At 45.4% G+C, this 19,772-nt stretch overlaps 2 protein-coding genes across 2 annotated transcripts in view; both read left to right on the top strand.

The window, feature by feature from the left end:
* The window catches only part of SNCG (synuclein, gamma (breast cancer-specific protein 1)), a 16,498-nt gene extending 5,021 nt beyond the window's left edge, over positions 1-11,477 (top strand). Inside the window, exons 2-5 of the mRNA XM_009704782.1 lie at positions 433-474; positions 1,382-1,509; positions 10,170-10,256; positions 11,089-11,477. Of these exons, the coding sequence (XP_009703084.1) occupies positions 433-474; positions 1,382-1,509; positions 10,170-10,256; positions 11,089-11,109 (278 nt within the window). The 3' untranslated portion in view covers positions 11,110-11,477. The remainder of the gene's footprint in view (positions 1-432; positions 475-1,381; positions 1,510-10,169; positions 10,257-11,088) is intronic.
* Positions 11,478-19,509: 8,032 nt separating this feature from the next.
* ADIRF (adipogenesis regulatory factor) overlaps positions 19,510-19,772 on the top strand; it is a 2,711-nt gene continuing 2,448 nt past the window's right edge. Inside the window, exon 1 of the mRNA XM_009704793.1 lies at positions 19,510-19,570. Within this exon, the coding sequence (XP_009703095.1) occupies positions 19,510-19,570 (61 nt within the window). The remainder of the gene's footprint in view (positions 19,571-19,772) is intronic.

Genomic DNA, 19,772 nt, shown 5'->3' on the forward strand with positions numbered 1-19,772 from the left:
AGAGGAGAGTCACGGATGTGACTCCTTGTCTTGAAAGACTGAAGTCAGTGAGGTTTTGCCACGTGACTTAATATACATTCATTTTTACAACTAGCTTAACATTGATTTACCTCCATTTCATTTTGGAAATATTCTGGGGACAATTTTTCATACTTCAGCACGGTATAATCAAGATTTTTTTCAGGCCTAGGCGTCTCCAGACAATTTGCACTTGAATTATCCAACTCCCGACACGAAGGTTCTCATTGACTTTATTGGGGAAGGAAGCTGGTCTCTTCTGCCGGCTCTACAAATGTCTTGTGTCTTAGCAGGAGGTGTCAGCAGCACCACAGCTGCCCACTGCACCCCGCAAGAACAGAAAGCCGTCTGTGTCCAGAAACCAGGGGGTTCTCTGCTGGGTAGCACTGATGGACCGTGTGTTTCCTTTCACAGGTACCAAAACCAAGGAAGGCGTAGTGCAAAGTGTGACCTCAGGTAAGAGCACAGCCCCGAGAGAGATGTGGAAATCTGTCATGTGTTGCTGGACTTCTTGATAAGGCCATTGCTCCTGCCGAATGGAAGGTCTCTGGGGGATACCAGTGATCTGCTTGACCTTCCATTTGACAAATGGAGGATGCTTGCCAGGAGCGATGGTTTAGGGTCTGGCATTTGCAGTGCACTTAGATGGGAGAAAATATTTAATCAGTAGAGCAGGTCAAAAAAATCTAACAAATGTTACTTGGCAGACTCGGATGATTCAGAGCAATTTAGACATCTCACAATGTCAAGGATGCTGCCTGGCATGTAGAGAGGATTTACTTGCACTAGACCCTGTCGAGCCAAAACTGTGGTCTTTGGGAGACTCCTGTCAGGCAGTCATGGAGTCAGGGACCCTAAGGGATCCTTCTGGGTATTGCAAGCTCCAAGGCAGGGCAGCCGTCTGGACTGCCTTGAAGAGAGAGGGATGGATCCTTTCCCTAGAGAATTTTATGACAATTAGGGTTTTTTTTCTACCCAGGTGTATTAAATCAAACAGAAGGTACCCACAGAGAAATCATACGCAGACTGCAATGCAAAATACCTTATTTGCACAATTGTCTCTTAGCGTCTTACAGTGGATTTTTCATTCTCCTGTTGCCCACAAAGACTGACAGGCTGCAGTGCTGCTCTCCTGGCATCATTTTGAATCAGACAAAACCCTCACGTACGTGATATAAATTCAGACGTAAAAAACCAGCTGGTGTCAAGAGCCCAGCACAACCCCGTAAAAAAGCAAACTAAGGACTGTATCAAGTCTGATTTCTTCTCCTACCTCGATGCAATCGTTTTATTGTCCCAGTGAATTTGGGAGCCTTCTGGCAGTGCCTAGCTTATTGACTTTCTGCTTTTGTTGAAATCCCAGTTGCTGAGAAGACCAAAGAGCAGGCCAATGTGGTGGGAGAAGCTGTAGTAGCCAGTGTGAACACAGTGGCAAACAAGACTGTAGAAGGAGCAGAGACCATCGTGGCCACTACAGGAGTTGTAAAAAAGGTATGTTTGTTTCTTCGGTGATGTGCAAGACAGAAGAGTCATCTTTGGACTACACTTAAAATATCTGCAAATATTTACAGTTGGTGGCTTTACTTATTCAATGAGAAGTTTTCAGCAATATCTGCCTTTAAATAATGCTTAATATTATTGTATAATGCCTAATATAATCAAAGAATCATTTAGTTTGGGAGGGACCACTTGAGATCATCTAGTCCAACCCCCTTAGGGTCAATGAGAGCAGGTTGCCTGGGACTATGTCCAGTTGGGTTTTGAATATCTCCATGGGTGGAGACTCCACAATATCCCTGGGCAACCTGTGCCAGTGTTTGACCACCCTCACAGGAAAAAAAGAAATGTTTTCTTGTGTACAGACGGACACGTTAGTTAATTGGTGCCCGTCGCCTCTTGCCCTGTCAGTGGGCACCGCTGGCAAGAGTCTGGCTCCCCGTTTTCTTACAAATGTAGAAAAACATTTTTTCCTAGGGATTTGAGTAGAAAGGCAGCCAGGCTGCAGTGAGCATCTGGCCAGAGTCAGAGCTCTGGGATGTGCGGGGTGTGAAGGAGCGAGAGCTCAGCGCTTGCCCTCGCACCTGGCCGGTGCCGGTGGAAGAGGCGGCCTTGGCATTGGCCTTGGCCTTGGCTCCAGCAGCTCGGCAGGCAGCAGAGGGCAGCAGCAATTTGGGCAAAGGCTGGTCCTGGCAGAGAGCCTGACCCTCCTGCCCTGCTCTGTGCTGAGTTTGACAACAGCCAAGCCCTTGTTGATCCAGGCCGTGTGACCCAAACTGTGCATGGGTTAAGCCAGATTCAGACAAGGCGTCTTCTGTCCTACAGCCTAATTTGACAAACTGGGCTGCTTCAAGTGGGGGGATTAAGGGTCGTGTGAAGGACCAGAACAGCTCCCTAGAGGAAGGCAAAGTTGATCATTAGAGAAGATGCTTTCGCCGGGTGGTAACAAACAGCAACTATTTGTACGGTGCATGAGGCTAATATTTGGCAGCTCTTTAGTAAGCCCAGCTACGTTTCCCCTCTTCAGAGAGCTGTGATCACCGGCCTTGACAGCAACGTGAGCTAGATGAGTCACCACAAACCCAAACCCAGAATCAAAGCAAAGCAAGGCTGGCCAAAATTGTTTTAATTGTTCAGACAGTCGGCTGATGAATTTCCTGACTTGCATGTAAACACATTGTGATGTGAAACTTCTACACACTATATAAATCCTGAGAGAATAACCTAACAAAAGAGGGGAACAGCAGCTACGAGTGACGCAAAATGTCCTCCTGAAAGCATGCGAAAAGGGCAGATACAGAAGTTCTGCTAAGCCCTTGGGATAAGATTAATCTCTATTTCCACAGGGAACAGCAGTTAGGCTGCAGGAGTGCAAACAGTGATTCCGAATCCCATGGGGCCAGAGTACCCCCTCCTACCTTTTGACTGCCCGGGCGCGGGGTGGTTGGCCCAGGAGAGCTAGGAATTTGCTGATGGTAGGAACCTGTCCTGCAGATACCAAACTGCCTCCCCTTCTGCTGGCAAGGACTGAGCAGCAGCAATCCTCTTCCCCTTTCATCCTAAGTGAGAGCCCCCCCTCGAAGACTGATGAACTACAACTTACAGGTGTTAATTTCAGAGGTCAAACCGGCCGACGTTATCTGTTTCCATCCTTGGGCGGGTAGTTGCTTAGAAAATCAGCGATTCCTTCACCGTAGTAATGGTTCTGGGTTATGCAGCCTGCAGGCAATATACAAAAGCTGTGAGTTTTCCAGAGGGTTAAAGCATTAAGCATCTGAACTGTCATTCTGGCATCTTCTGTTGATGTCTGCCTGCTTAGAGTTAAAACAGGGATTGATCAAGGAATAAAAAAGTGGGATGGGTCACATGCCAAAGGGCAGACTAAATGAGGGAGCCAGGAAACTGCTTTGGATACATTATCATGGTGTGATGCCACATAGCAGAGGTGGGCAGCAGAATGAAAATGGGAGGAGAAACGACAAAATAAGTCACAGGAGAAAGACATTCAGGAAAAATATTTGTTTCTGTGAAAGAGAGGGCTCATCTACTGGTTTCGTTCAGCTTAGATTAGGAGTGCAAATCTTTTAGTCATCCTCACTCACCATACTTCAGTTGCATCTGCTAGACAACTTTTGGATAGCAATGACACTGAAGATTGAGCTCCATATGCCCACCAGGTGCACCCCAGCTGCTAATGGTTAATTGCCATGAAGGTGGAGCTGCTCCGGCGCAGTAGTGCTGGGCTTTCGGCACCAGCTGTTTTCTCTCCAGACCTGCTCCTATTGTGCTGAACAGTTTGCTAATGGAAATACAGCCAGATGCTGCCAAGAGCAGCACTGGGCATGGTAATGCGTGTGAGAGACCCACTGGAGATACACTAAGAAGAGTGATAAGGTATAGCAGTTAGATGTTTAAAAAATAAATGCCTACTGTCATAATCTTGCGATCCTGAATTGTACACAAGCGTTTCAGCCCTTGAAGCTTGAGAGAGCTGTTACATCCAGTCCTCAGACTCGTTCATGCTCCATCCCATCCTCCTTCTTTCTAATTGCAAAGAGCAGTTGCTAACGTCTTATTTCTGCTTTCGACTATCGCCAGCGTTGTTCTCCGCAGAATTTACAGAGGGGTTGTTCAAAGCACCAGGGATCTGAGCGAATGCACGGCACTGAGCAGTGCCACGGGATGACTCGAACCTGGGGAGTCAAGTGGCCTAGGAGGCATGTCCCCAGCTGAGCGTTCCCAGTATTGATATCAATTACGGAGAGCTTGCTGACATTTAATCTGTGAGTTTGACAGCTGAGATCAGTGACAGGCACATACTAGCAAGGAGTGGGGAACTCTAGGGATTCTGGATTAAGTTTTGCTCAGGGCAGCAGCTGCGGGGTGGGTGAGCTCTGTGGGTGTATCAGGTGGCAACTTTGGCCGTGGGGAAGAATTCAGCCCTTTGCAGAACATGGCAGGCACTGAAAAGTGGACACATGTGGGGCGGTTGGCAGTCCGCTGCTCCTTGCTGTCCTCGGTGGGAGCACTCGGAGCCAGGCAGAAGGAAACAGGGCTGAAATAACTCTACACCTGTGGAGGGGTACCAAGCACCAGATGAGAGCAACCTCGATTAGCATTGGCATCGTCTAGTAGGGCTTTGGCACTGGCTTGGTCACTGCCAACTGAGAACAAGAAAGCATTGACTGATTTGGAGGTGTTTTTAAGTATCAACTAAAAAATATGTAAATTCAAAGATTATCAATCCTCCACAATTTTTCCAATAAGGAAAGGAATGACACCCATCAATAATGTGTTGTGTCTGTGGCTCTGCACCCATCCTAGTCCCTGGGGAGGACATTAAGGGATTTCAGTGAGATAACCATCCACTAAATGCCCCTGTCTTAGAAGAGGATTAATTCTTCATCCGCATGACACAGCACAATGTTTGCTGCATTGCAGACACCACGTGGTTGGGAACACACGCACGTACGTACATATGCGAGCACGGACACACACACACTCGCAAAGCATCCCTCAGGGACTGGAGGACTTTCCTCAGTAGCTGATGCTTCCCTACGCCCTCCACCTAGATCTTCCCTTTAGATCTATTTGTCCTGTCAGTTTTTATATGGTTTAGTTGTCAGTTCATGGCTCTGTCCTTTTGAATTGGGTTTGATCTTTTTTTTATTTCACTCCATTAATTATTTGAGCCGTTGTCAGTTATGTGCAACTGCTGGGCGTGTTTGTTGGATCACATCATTTCTCTCTGCGCTTGATCTAGCGCACGTGTACCACACCTGTGCTGCAGCTTATCGCTTTCATAACAACTGCATGTTTTGAATATGAATGGTTGACGTTCATGCCCTTAATTCTGTTGACTTAAACCCTGCGACGCCACCGACGCTAAGACAGTCACACCGAAGGAATTAGAAGCAGAAACTGATGAGCGACCTCTCTACTTAAGTTAGTTTGGGCAGGGCGAGTGCCACTAGGAGAGAGCAACCAAGGGCATCAGAGAAGCCACCGAGGGCAGAGCTGCCAAGCAGGAGGAACAGGGAAATCAACAGCCAAACTACCTTAGAATTAAGTAGAATAAATGGTCAAAACTCTTCCCTTTTGTATTCAAGCTTCATCCTTTGTATTCAAGCTTCAGTGTACTTCACTGGTGCAGTGATGCATCCCGGTGGTATCCTTCAGTGTCCCACGGAGCAGGGGAGACTGCAAAAGCAGTGTGGTGTGGGGTACTCTGCCTACGGGTACTTTTTCCGTGCTTCCCTCTCGGTCTCATCAGCGCACCTAGGCGTGCGTTTTTCACATGCGGAATAGCTAAGTTAGTGGCACTGGCAAAGCCTTGAAGTCTACAAGACTGTGTGTGCGTTTCACGGCTAAAGGCTGTGCCCCAGTGATCCTGTAGGATAATAATGTAAACATTATTAAATATGTTTTATTTGTATAAGCAGCCCCAGGAAACCCTAGAAGAGTCTGGCTATGAGCAGGATGAAAACAAAGCTACCCCAAGAGTCTACCTGGATGCATAGGGTTAGACAGGAATCCTGCACGCCTGTCTGTCTGTCCTGTCAGTGGGTCCACTCACTTTATTCAGGAGTTGACCTCTTAGTCAGAGCTGTCAGCGTCACTCTGAGCACATTCAGCCCAAAACCCACCCAGGAGAGCCCGTCCATAGGACCTGTCAGGTTGCCCGAGGGTTTACAAGGGAGTGGTTTGGGGATACTGCCAAGCAGCATTGCTTTTGCTCCAACCCCCAAGGTCAGGAGCACTACAGGAGCTTGAACCTTTCTCTGCCTTATGCAACTGATGTCCCATTGCAAACTGTTAAATTTGTAGCAGATTAGGTTGCCAGTGAACCTCTCTGATTTTACAGCCTTAAAATAATAATAATTAAAGAAATCTTGCTTGCCACTGAATTTGTTGAGTTTTTGATGAGTAACATTTCAGCATCCAACATTTAGACTCTGCACGCTTTCTCCTTTGGGTAAGAAAGATAATCTTGATAATGTTTATCTCAGAACTTTTGAGGATGGCAAAAAAAAACCAACACTGGCCTATAACATAACATGGATTAAAATATAAATTCCATTTCATGTATGGACTCAACCAGCAGAACACGCAACACAGCTGCTGAGCTGAAAAACAGAATTTCTTAGAACCTGTGAAACAGAGAAATCTGAAGAATCAAATTGTAAATTTTTTTTTAAATCCATGGACTTTTAAAATCTGTTTCTAAAAAACATATTAAAATATATGAACGCAGGAGCCTATAGTACGCCCTATTTAAGACCGCTAAACATTGTGCAGGAATATATTTATAAATGGCAGGTCCTAATTTGTTGAGTTTTTCATTAGTGATATCTGATCATGTAACTATGTTTCATAACCTTAGTGAAATATTGTACTTTATATATATAAATATCCTATAGTGTATATATTCCATACAGGAATATATTTATATGTATATAACTATTTTAAAACTTGTATAGTATTACTGTAATGAATTCTAAGGTCTTGTGTTCCACTTAACTATTATGTTAAACTACTTCATTTTTCTCTCTTCTCTAGCCAAAAAATTTCAACCCCCCCCCCAAAAAAAAAAAAAAAAAAAAACAGCCTGAAACAAACTAAATATTTTTTTTTTTTTTTTTTTTAAATATTTTTTTTTATTTTTCTTTTAAATAGTTTTTCTAAGGCAATACATAATTTCTGAGGGAAAAAAAATCTGCTTGCCATTTAAGAGCAAGAGGAGCATTACTAATTACTTTGTGGTTGCAACATGCCTTTCCCTTAGAAAATGTTATCCCTTTTAATGAGGAGATGTACACTGAAAGGAACGGCAGAGTTCTTGCTGACCTCCAGAGAAGCTGGATTTTCACCTGTGCTTTCTTGCCCAGCAGCACGCTGTGAGTCACTGCCACAGCTGGGGTTGGTACCCAGGAACTTCTGGCTCTTTACCCAAAGTGAAGACCCTTGCATCACACGCTCCTTCTCTGTACATCGTTTTCCTGACCAGTCACCGACATCCCCAGCCAGCTAACGCCCAGCTGAAGAATGCAGCCCTTCCTCATCTCATGCTGGCTATTCTGGGCAGGGTGGGGAGCGCGTGAGAAAAAGGGCTGTGAGGCAACATCCCTAACACAGCCTGACACCTCTTCATCCTGCGATTGTGCTGGTTCCTCCACCACAGTTTAGAAACACTCTCCAGAAACATGGTTGCTTCCCTTTCTAAAAATAGATGGATGAGTCACTTGTATCCTTCTGGAGCAGCGTCTTGGCAGAGAGCATGATTTAAGGGATATAATAAGCAGCAGCACAATAGCTGAACAGGCGTTCTTCAGCCCACCCGTCGCGCTCAGATGCAGTGCCCTCAGGAAGGGATCCCCTTTTCCGCGGCTGTTTCCACGTCTACCAGAGCTGAGCTCCCTGCCTGCAGGAAGAGTAGGTGGTCATGCCCTGTAGAAAGATGGGGTGCGCTGCACTTGTCCTTGTGTGCCTATGAGATGTCCCCCAGTTTTTCCAGCATGGTTCAGTGCCTTCTGCAGCCGCCTTTGATTCACCTTCACGATTTCACACAGCAGCTGGTAACCCCACCTGCAAAAAAACCTACGGAGCGCCTGCTGTTGCAGCTGTTGTCATTGGCTTGCATTGCAGGTTTCTTTTCTTCCCACCTAACAGTCAAAAAAACTGCTTGTAAAGCTTCAAAATACAATTTGAGGTTATTCACCCGCCTTGACCTAATGCGCACTGTTGAGTTATATGGTGCAGTCCTTTTTATGTGGCCCTATATGCATGTAAAGTGTTTTAAAGCGACAGACTGGATCCTGAGGCCGGATCAGCCTCCATAAATTGAGAGTAGTGAGCTCTGTTTGCTGACAACGGGAGGGCTCACTCTTTTCGGAAAGGCTGTGGAGAAGTGGCTCCCCCAGCAGCCTCGGGTCCCTGCTGTGCCAGGAACCGGAGACCACAAACTGGTCTCCGTGGTGTGCACAATTTGGTGTCATTAGGTTACCTGGGCTTACTTATCACAGATCAGGCTGCTGCTAGCAAGAATCGTTTCAGCCAACAACACGATGCAAATTAAGGGTATGTTTCTTACAAAAGGGAAAAAAAAATAATCACAGTGTGCCTTTCATATGGAGACACTCCCAGTGCACGGCACTCTCTGTAAACAGACTGATTGACCCTCAGAGGGGAAGGCCTGGAGCTGCAACAGACGTCAGTACTGGGCTGCGGCTCCTATTTTGGCCATTTTCTTTCTTCGGTGGATTGATCTCTTACGGCAGCTTGTGGAAAGCAGGAAGCCTGTGGCAGGACAACCAGGCTGTGGTGCTTCCATCTCCCTGCTCCCCTTCCTGCCAAAAATGGATCTGAAGTCCAATTTCCAGCTTAAATTTTCATGGGATCTGCCTTATATCTCTGTAACTCTGAAATATGCCTCTTTTTTCCTTTTTATTTCACATCACTTCTGCTTCCCTAATTCAGTCACAAAAGCAGCAAGGGTGTTCTCCTACTGACGACAACAGTTGTGACTGAACAGGAAAATAAGGACAGGTGTGAAAATGAAGAGTGGAGTCCCCTAAAACACATAAAGTGTAAAGTTCTGTTTACAGCAGGTTTGACAGGGACATTTGATTTGCACTCCATCAACAGTGACACCAAGGAAAGTGGTGACCTCATGTTTCAAAAATACTTAAATTCAAATTATATACCTCCCTTCCATGCGAAATTGACTTTGGCTTTACGTAATGTATAAGTCTCAAGTTCCTTCTGTGGTGCCCCTGACGTTGTGTGGGAAAAGAGAGTGGAAATTCAGAGGTACTGCTGGGCACGTGTGCTCAAAGGGAAGAGAGAAGTTTTGTAATTTTAGCAGAGTTCCCTGGTGATTTGGGGCTGGACTATAGAGGTCCTGCTATTTCTGCTTCCCCCTGCTCTTACTGACTGATTCCACAAAGGTGCGTTTCTGCTTTCTGTCCATCCCCTGCGCACATCCAGTATGGTCAGGATTTTTGTTTTCTCTTCCCGTCTGGTCCGATCATGTTTAAAGTAATTGCCTGGTAATACAGTCTTGTCTTCTTTGAACAGGAAGGTAGCTGAAAGATGTGGGCAAGTAGCTAGAAGAGCCTGAAGTGCTTAGGAAAATGCTTGGGCTTCAAACACAGAGAAAAGCTTGTCCTTTGATAATGACATTTTGTCTGAGGCATGACATTAATGCCACCACAATACTGCTATATCTGAAATTAGTATTACTCTATGTAACGAGTGCTTAGGGTAAGTAAGATAATGTGGGAAAGGCTAGGCATAGTCTGTCTTACTCTAGGTAAATTTATTTGTTCCTCTCAAACTTCTTCACACTGAAGGAGTCAAAACTCTGGTCTCGGTGACAGGAAAGAAAACTTCAGAAAAAGAACTGATTTTCTGTATGAAAAAGACCCTAAACCAGGCTGTAAGAAATTGAATTTCTTTATCGTAGACATGTGCTCTAACGAGCTGCACAGAAAATGGATTTCGAGCAATATTTGCCATCTATTAAATGCAGTATTTCCTTCGCCTGTGTAATGCTCAACCCCATTTCGCAGAGTCTGCTCAAACAGTCTGTCTAAGATTAGGGCGCTGACTCTGCAGCAGCGGTGAGAACAAACATCTCCCTTGTGACTTGGCAGGAGGACCTGGCTGCGCCGCAGACGCCCCAGCAGCCGGGGGCGGCGGGAGAGGGGGCCCCGGCAGCAAGTGCAGGCGGCGGCGGAGAGGTAAGGTGATGCCACGGCCCTGACGTTCCCGCTGTCCCCGGGCTCTCAAGAACGCACGTGGCCTTTTTCTGGGTTACTGGTGTTCCCCAGGACAATCTTACCTTTGCTTTCTGTGCTTATAAATCTGCCGCGCGTGGAGCCTGTCAGTATTCCCTCTTTTGTGAGTTGTTTGACAAAAACCTGAGCTCGCCGGTTCTCGCTCTTGTCACTTCCTTTTTTGGGACCAAGAATTTGCCATGAGTGACAGATTGGACAGATTGTAAACGGCTGCCTGATTTGGGCTGTTTTGAGGTCTAAATGTACATATAATAGTTAATGCTTTCCTATGCTTTTATCATCACATGGAATAGCTTTTTCCTGGTTGCAGCTGTGCTTTAGAAAAAAGTTAGATAAGAAGTTAGATTTTTCTATAGATTTTTCTGTATTTAACTTAGTTCTTTTTTGAACTATTCTACCTGCAATGTCCTTTTGAAGCCCTGGGTCAAACGTCAGTCTCTGGGCTAATTTCAGCTCTTGAACAAGGGAAGACAACCTCTTACTGTCCAAGATGGATGCTTTAAAGGGACAAATGCTTCTCACGTGGTATTTCCTTTATGATTTTGGTCCTAAGGCCTTTGGCTGCCCACTCCACAAGCCCCGCAGTACTGCATGCACCCAAACTCCCCAGTTTTCAGCTTCTCTGAAGCTCAGGCTGTTTTCACGGTGCCTGAAGCTCCCAAAAGTCTCAGCTTGCACCTACCACCCTCCGCCAGCCACCCCCCTGCTGCCAGTCCCAAAAATGAGCCCTGCTACAGAAATATTTGACCATTTTCCTGTCTGTCTTCTCTCACAGGGTGAAAATGAAGGCAATTAATCAACTCAGGGACTTCTAGCTCAAAAGAGCGCATTCCAAGAGCATACATGGAAATATTAGCTGACACTACAACAGGAAAATCCCGCTCTCCATAGACTAACTGCATTCAGCTCTGTAGTCTTGCACTTGCCTCATAAACCAATCGTACAATATATGTAAACCAGACTCCTCTGATTGTAAGTAAAATGCAGGCGTGTACCAGGGTGTGTGTCTCCCTCTCCACTTCCCTCACGGCTTTCCGACCTGCTCGCTTGGCGTGTTTTGGTCGGACTCACTGATCTGAGTCTCACGTCCATCTGCACTGGCGCTTGGGATCTCTAGCTATCGTGGAAACATTTTTTTTAACTAATAAAAAAGTGTTTGAACAAGTTTTTTGTTTTGGCAGTTTTATTCGCACGTTTCAGATGTTGATCCTTCCAAACTGATGAACAATTCCTGTAAAAGTATGGTACAAAAGACAAGGATCTCAGGAGCATAAGGGCCTTGATCATGATGTAAAAGATGGGGAATAATGAAAAGTTGTATTTCTGAAGTCAATAGCATAGGTAGGCCAGCTTTCTGACTCTCAGGGCTGAAAAACAGAGATTTCACTTTTTAAATACTCCCCTATGTTTAAGAGAGAGTACAGGGGTGGAATTTGGAGAAAAGGAGGTTTTTAAAGGGACATGAAAGTCACGTTGAACTCAGTTAGCATTTGTTCTTTGCTGTTTATTCTGCTTACACCAGAGCTTGAAAACTCTACCCTGACATCTGGGTGTAAGGAGCGGCTAGAAGGTAATTCAAGAAACGTGATGGGCACTGACCTGTTAGATCAGAACTGCATTACTGCTGGCAGGGGCGGGCAGGATTGCTGTGAAATGCGTGAGTCCGGTAACAGGTGCCAAAGGAGAATTACTGGGAAATGTGAACGCCAGGGCTGGTATCGGTTACGGCAGCCTGTCAGTCTGCAGAAAAGCCACTGACGGAGAGCAGTAGAGACCTTCAGCGTTCACAAGCATGGAGAACGGGAAAATGTTGCTACAAGTTCATCGCTGTAAATAATGAAGGGTGAGTTTAAAGCATGTCAGTAAGTATGGATCTAAAAATGAGGTCTTTTATTCACCTACAGGCAGAGCACCCATGAATCCACAAGAAGCCCATGTAAACTGTAGAAGTTTAAGCTGCTTCAGAATCAGACTGCTAATCTTCATTAAGGTGCATAATGGTGATGACTACGGGAGGTATTACAGGAGAGACTTGCTGTAGCACGGAAGGATCTAGCAAGTGGAATATCAGCCTCTCTCCCACATTAACGATACGTGTAAAACTTTGCCTTGCAGAGACCACAGGATTTCCATCCAGAATGGATGTTTGATCCCAACAAGGAAAGGGAACAAATGAGCCCTAGCAGAGATAACAAGGTCCTTCAAAGGAACTGATATCCGATATGTGCATACTCTTTTCTGATGCCCTGCAAAACATCTGCAGAACTTGCCAATTAAACAGAATAACTAAAATTGAGGCCAAGGTAAGGGGGCATAAAGGGCCGTGATATTCATGCCCAGCAGCAGGAGGCTGGAGCCTATTCTTAGCGCTCGCTAGAGAGAGAAGGGGAAAAATCCTTCTGCGCCAAAGCTTTGCTTTATGGGGGTGTTCTGCCAGCCAGGGGGAAAGAGGAGGTGAGCGCCTTCCCTAGCTACGGCATGTCTGGGAGGCAGGGCAGGTGTCGGCTGGGCCAGGCTGTAACTCCAGCAAGGAGTAAGCTGCTCCCCGAATGTCCGTCTCTCAAGCAGGCTTTGCCCCTGGTTCAAAAGAACTTAAACCAGGAGAGAATGATAATTGCTGAGCTAAGCGGGCAGGCACACTGCTCTGCGGTACTGAGCTACACAGCTGCTTAGGAGAGGGGCTTGCAGCACTCCACATCAATATGCTGTGGGAAGGAAAGGATTTAGCTGGTATTTACACACCTATATGTGGAACTGTGAGCCTAAAAGCACTGCTGTGGGCACCCAAAGTGTCTGAATATTTCCTAAAGATCTGCCTCTGCGCTTGCCTGCATCACTGAGCACTGTTTTGTGCCCAGGCTGGACGGGGGTTTAGCGCTTCCCTGCCATAGCCCCTACCTAGGGCTGGTCTAGTCTGGCTGAGGTCAGAACTCGGAGAAGTGTTTATGCATCTTGCACAAGACAATCACAAGCCTTAAAGACAGAGATCAGGACATGTGGTTTCCTCCCACGTGAGCATCCTGCATCAGCGAGCGGGAACAGGGTAGTGCTGTGCCCATGCAATGGCTCAGCGAGCCCCTGATTCCTCCCCATCCCCTCCCCAGCCCGGCTGCTGTCCAGCCAGGGAGAGCAGAAGTGCCAGTCTGAGCGGCCTTTGTCAGAGGTAAGAAAGGTGAACACTTGTTTCTCCTGAAGTAGAAGGGTCTGTCATAAAAGAGCCAAAAGATAATCTATTAATTATTGAATTAAACGTTGTTGTATGTCTGTTTGGTTCGTCGCACAGAAAAGAAGTCTGTACTTTTAATGAGTATTCAGACAAGCGTAACGAGAGGTGATGGAAGGAAACTGAAAAATGGAAGGATGAAGGCGATGCCTCAAGAAACATCTCACAGCAGAAGATGCTTTTGCAAGGGAAGTGCTGGGAATCCCTCTGCCCCAGGTAAAAGCTGACAGAGGCAAACGCCAGCAAAATCAGTTTTTGCTGACAGGTCTTGCTCTGGGCCGTCAAGAGTTTCTTTTACAGATCTCACGCTGTGAATTATTTAAGCGGACCTCATTGGTGCGATACCAATCTCATGCAAGATGTTAATTTAATCCCACTGTGAGGAGAGAGTGTTCGGTGCCAGGTGCAGCAGGGTCATGGTCTGTCCCCGACGGCAGGGGTCTGTCTGCTCGTGCTCAGACCTCCTGGTGAGCCAACGGGCCGGGAACAGCCGCTACCAAGTGTTGCCTCAACTTTACCATACAAGTGACCAACAAAATGCTGAAAAACAGGGGTTTTTTTCCCCCTTATAACAGCAAAACTTATATGCCATGTAAAACTGCAGTTAAGCTTTATTAAGTAATTTGTTCCGATACAGTCCATAGCCTTTGAGAGCTCTCCCCCAATTATGTTTTAGCCAAGGGCTAAAGGGCATTCAAGGCCTGATTTTTCAAAGATGTTTGTCTGGGATGCAGAAGAGAAAGTAGTGGCTCTCGCCAGAATATCTCAACATGCATTCCACTAGTTCAAATGCAAATCAGGTAATAATACACTTCTTAAAATCCCACTTCATCTGAACATCCTGGTTTTGTGTCTGAATAATGCATGTCCTAAAACTGAACTCAAAGAGCACCCAATTAAAAACTGAAGGGCTGTTGTTTTTAATACTGTCCTCCATAAAATACATATAATCACAGATTCTCACCTCTTTGACACTTTTTTCTCTATTGGAACATATCTTAACTGTTTCATAAATGCATTGAAACCCTACCAAATCACAAGAAGATACTCCATACTGTTAATAGTGTATCAGGAAAAAAAATCAGATTAAAACTAAGCTTTCTAAACGTCAGACAAGACCCTGCCTGCACAGGTCTGTTAGCAGCGCAAAGTTGCTCTGTCAAGCTTTGGCATCGCTTTTTTGTGTGGATCCCAGGGTGGGAGGGAGGGAAGCGCAGTATCTCTGCTTCCCCACCTTTCCTCTCCCACTGAGCCCCAGGTGGAGTGGGCAGCCCGGCTGCGTGCCAGCAGGGTAGAGCCTGGAAAAATATAAAAGGCTCTCCTGAAGGCGTTACCCTTGGCTTATATCTCAGCTGACATCCTCAGCTTTCGTAGCTGCTCTTGGAGTAGGACCCGTTATTTGTTTCCCTAGCCCTGTGCCAGATCTCAAGGTGGTAGTCAAGCATTTCTCATCTTTTTATCCCTTCTAATTTAAAGACCAGACAATGTTTTTTCTTTCCTAGTACTGAAGTTGCAGGGTATCACGAGACTCCACAACAATCCCAGTATTTAAGCATGGGTTTAGTTTTCAGTGCTTCAGAAGACAGTAGAAACTGGACACTTCACCTAGACGTTGCTGAAGATTCAGAAATCATAAGGTAAAGAAATCCATGTCTACTGACCTTATTTTGATCTCCTGCTTTGAAGCAGAGGTGACTGGTGATTTCGGGAGAATGTTACCACCCGTGTAAAAGATGAATCAGTTAGACCTACTTTTCTCCCAGAACTGTATTTCAATATTTGAACTGAAGGGGTAATTTAGCTTAACTAGAACAACTTTAGTTTGATCTTTTAAATGACTAACATATGAATTATGATAATTGTATCTTTTTATGAGCAAACGATTTTATTTCTTAAACAATTATATTTATTGACGTAAACATCACATCCCTTCCACACTAATATCAGGCTCTTTTAGCAGCTGTGGATATTGAACGCTGCACACTTCATTAACTTCAAGAACGATCTGTGTAAAACTTTTCAGCCCTCACACATCATTGCATTTACATTGCTGATGGAAACCATACCTATCTACAAAATCCAACCTTGGTAAAATTATAATTGAACAAAATTCAAATAAATTTCAACATTTCCCATTTAATTAACCTCCTTTGCCCATTTTCATGTGTACAACATAAGCTCTAGCTCTGATCAATTACTTCTCACCTTCATCAGGTAATAAAAATAGAAGGGTTCATGTTACCGATATGTGAGAGGGTGCTCAAAGATGCCACAGAAGAGGTGTGAAAGGAAAAGAAGCCAGAACAATTTCTAATTTCCCTGCAGTGCCTTAGATTTAGCTCACAGCTATTGGGCTGCATGTTTGGAGTTGCCAACTAGCTCCAGAGCCGTGGGTCATGGAGCCCTCTGAGCATTCAAGGAATCAGTTTTGGTTTTTTCCCCCCAAACACAAATAACTGCTCATCACAGGCAACAGACTGAGAAGTTGCAGAATATGAAGAAAAAGCCCAAGGAATTGGGCATGGGAGAAGAGTGTCGGTGAGACAAGTTACCCATCGGAGGTGAGCAGTCAGCGCTGCTGGGGGTGGTGACAGTTTTTCACACCTCGGTTCTGGCCAAGCAATGTCAGCGACGCGCCCCGGCGTGGAGTAACTTTTGGAATAGCCTGAAATGTCAGGGGCACCTCGGCATGTGGTGCCTACCCCAGCCGGCATTAACCGGGATTCCTGTCTGCAGACTCAGCAGATACTGAGAGCTGAATGGAGCAAAAGTCCAAACTAACTTTCCACCTGTAGGCAGTTTGACTTGACCTTAGGACACACCGAATGATGCAATCAAAGACCAGGAAACTCATTTGGAAAGAGGCCATGCATGGGAGGAACAGGAGTAGAAACTGCTCATTTTTTCACCCAGGCTTTTGGGATAGTGGAGACACAGCATTTCAGAAGACCGCACATTTGGACGCTGACTTTCTTGAAAACATAGCCGCCCATTTCTCAGGGCAGCCACAAGTGCATTGAACTCCCACCAAAGTCACAGGAAAGGCTGATGGCAGGTGGGGCATCCAGCACGTTGTGAGCCCAGACACTTGCCATTACACTTGTCAGAGACCCGTGGAAGCCCACCACGAGTACCTAGTGTCAGGAGATACATACTGTGAAATGTAAGTCAGATGACCTATAGCTTGGACCAGGACAGGAATGAATTTAAAGCCATGTGGTTAGTTCGCTTAGTTCATTGATCTATAATTAGAAATAAGTTACTATTTTACTTTTACTATTCCTTAAACAGTCTGTCTCAGGAGAAGCTTTCAACAGTTTCTCTCATGATATTATTCTCTTTAGAGGCCAAGAGAAGGTTAAATTCTTTCGAGAAATAGGTTTTTACAAAATGCAGGAATAGATCCAATCCACCTTAGTAGTTTCAATATTCATAACGGAACAAAATGAAAACTTCAGTATAAATTGCTGTAAATTTCTGAGCAGGTGAAATTCAAACCCTCAGTTTTGCTCAGGTCAATCATCCTTTTTATATCTGAGCGCTCTATATCTAACATCTGTTCAAAATGCTTCATGTTAGCTTTAAAAATCTAATTTTAACTCACAAAATGAATAAAGATGCTACAGTATATTCCATTAATTTTCTGATGTGGTTTTGTAATTCTGCGAGCCACCTGATGCACAGAGCATTTGTCCCATTATACGGGATAAATACACACTATACCAAAGGTCCCTTTTCCCTCTACTTTGGGCTGCATTATAATGATCACACCATGTCACTTTGCCAGGTAAGTGTAATTTGCTTTCTTTGGTTTGTTGTTTTGGTTTTGGTTTTGTTGTTTGGGTTTTTTTTGCTTGGAATCAGGATAATGATATCAATGCTAAGGATTAGATTACGTTAGATGAGGAGTCATGCTGCCATCCTGACAGTAGCGTAGGTTTTACTCACAAATTCATGCTACTGAATGTTTTGAGCAGGAGCTAAAGCAAGCAGTGGCACAGATCAGACATCCATATTGCGTCCAAAGTGCCGGACAAATATTTCCATTTGGAAGAATGATAGTTGGAGGTGGGGTAATCTAGGTAGGTGTCAGAGCAGAATTAGAGAGCAATATTTACCTAAACTGCTCAGGAGTCTCTAAAATATTGCTGTAATGTGGTGCATGTTTAATGCCTAGTGTAAGTGTGCATAAATTTTAAGTGTTCTCGCAACCTCCTGTTCTCCCTTTCAGGCAGGCTGCCCCAGCCAGCATCAGCGGGGCCTGTCAGCTGAAATTCCAGCTGTAGAAAAGAGCTGGGAGGGCAGCTGGAAGGTATCTGCTGCCAGAGCCTGGGCACGTCCTCTCCCCAGCGGTGACAAGGGGCCTGGTGGGTGCTGGAGATCTCTGTTAATCGGGGTGATCTGGCTATGGGGGCTGCGAACAGCTGAAATCCGCCCGTTTGTTAGGGCTCTGTTGTTGCTAGGTTCTCAGGTTTGGGGGAGAAAGAGAAGTAGGTCTCTGTTAGTGGTTTTGTCCAAAAAATGCCAGAGCCCCACAATACTGGGTGTCTTTCATCTGAGTTTTTGCAAATCCAAGGAACTCATTCTGAAAAAGAAATTAGCGAGGAATTGAAAAAGATACCTGATGTGAATATGTAATTAAAATGCTAATTGATCTGTTGAGGGGGAAAGAGGATTGCTGTCTGAAGTAATAAATGAGCGGTGCCAGCGGTGCAAAAGTTGAAAAGAGCTCTCTGAAGTGACAGGCTGAATGGGAGCCGCAGAGCAATGCATTTAACCTTGTTTTCTGCAACTCTTCCTCACTTGGGTACTAATGAAGCACTAAACTTATGAGAACTGTCACTTCCCACCCTAGTTTATCCGCAGCATCTTGTTCTTGTGCCTATTTCTCAACACAGAGCTTTCCTGAGGAAGATGAATATGGGTATGAGTGTGGACATCTGAACCGAGGTGCTTTGCACTCTGGAAAATGGTGATGAGGAATCCGAGCCCCACAAAGCCAGTAAGCCCTTTGGCCCCCACCTCTGTTTATTTATACAAAATTTCACTGTACTGAGGATTGGTGGCAGAAAACATAAATTCCAAAGGCTAATGGAAACCTGTGAAATGCCAGAGGTTAAAGCCAGGAACTTTTATTAATGTAGTGATGCTAGCTAAGGAAATTGTTTTAAATATTATTTCTGCATTAACAAAATCCATACTACAAAGCCACACTATGAAAAGGTGGTTTTGGTAATTTGGCTTCTTTTTTCCCCTTCCCTTGAGAACTGCTAGCGCTGGCACTGGTTACCTGCCTAACCCAGGCAAGGCCTTCAGTGATGATGGGCTTTTGCAATCCAGCTTGAGCAGGCAACTGGAAAGATGACCAGATTAGCAGTTTCTTATAAAAATCCATGTAAATGACGACGCTCGCTATCTAACAGTATCCCACCTGACTAGAAAAGGGGATTGTGAGTAAAACAGCTCAAAACTGAAAGAAATTTGGGCTGGTTTCTGTTCTCAAGCGGTTTGGCTCAGGGGATGAAGGAAGGAGACAGAAGCCAGCCCGGCAGGGACGGAAGTTGGCCATGCCCAGGCACTGCTACCTCAGTAGTTTCCCAGCACTTTATAAAAAGCTCAGTTCAGTGGGTTTTCTCTGTCTGTGAGGGTAGAACAGGTTTTTTTGTGGTTTTGATTTTAAAAAAAAGACAAACTCATAAACAAAGACAGTGCGATGAAGCAGAAATCTCTACCCAGGCACACCCTCTCAGTGGGGAGGATAAATAAAATGCTTTTCTGTGTGTATTCTCAGCTCTCATTCCTCACATTCAAACTCCACCCAGTGTACCAATCACCCCCAAAAGCATCAGCGTGTCTCCTGGCACACATATAAAACCAGGACGTGTCAGGACACCCCTCACATAGTGTGCCATACATCGCCAGGCGCTTGATTTTATTGAAGCAGGGGAGTGTTAACAGGTGTCAGAAGCCATGATGTCGGGTAAAAACTTCCAGGGACTGAAGGAACAGGCTGAAGGTGCAGCAAAAGATGCTGGTAAGAAAGATTAAATACTATCCTATATTTGGGAGGGGGCTTAGCTGCTGCCTTCGCTTACAGAAACCAGTTACACTACCAGCTCCATCGGTGCTAGCCGGCACAGTGTCCTCTTTTCTTCGGTTCCTGGGGGCCAAGTTTTGGCCATCACCTGGAGCAGGCCCCAGGCTGGCCACGGCTCTCGGCTCGGCGCGGGCAGCCG

This window comes from Cariama cristata, unplaced genomic scaffold (assembly GCF_000690535.1).
Source record: "Cariama cristata isolate BGI_N322 unplaced genomic scaffold, ASM69053v1 scaffold2870, whole genome shotgun sequence".
NCBI lineage: Eukaryota > Metazoa > Chordata > Aves > Cariamiformes > Cariamidae > Cariama > Cariama cristata.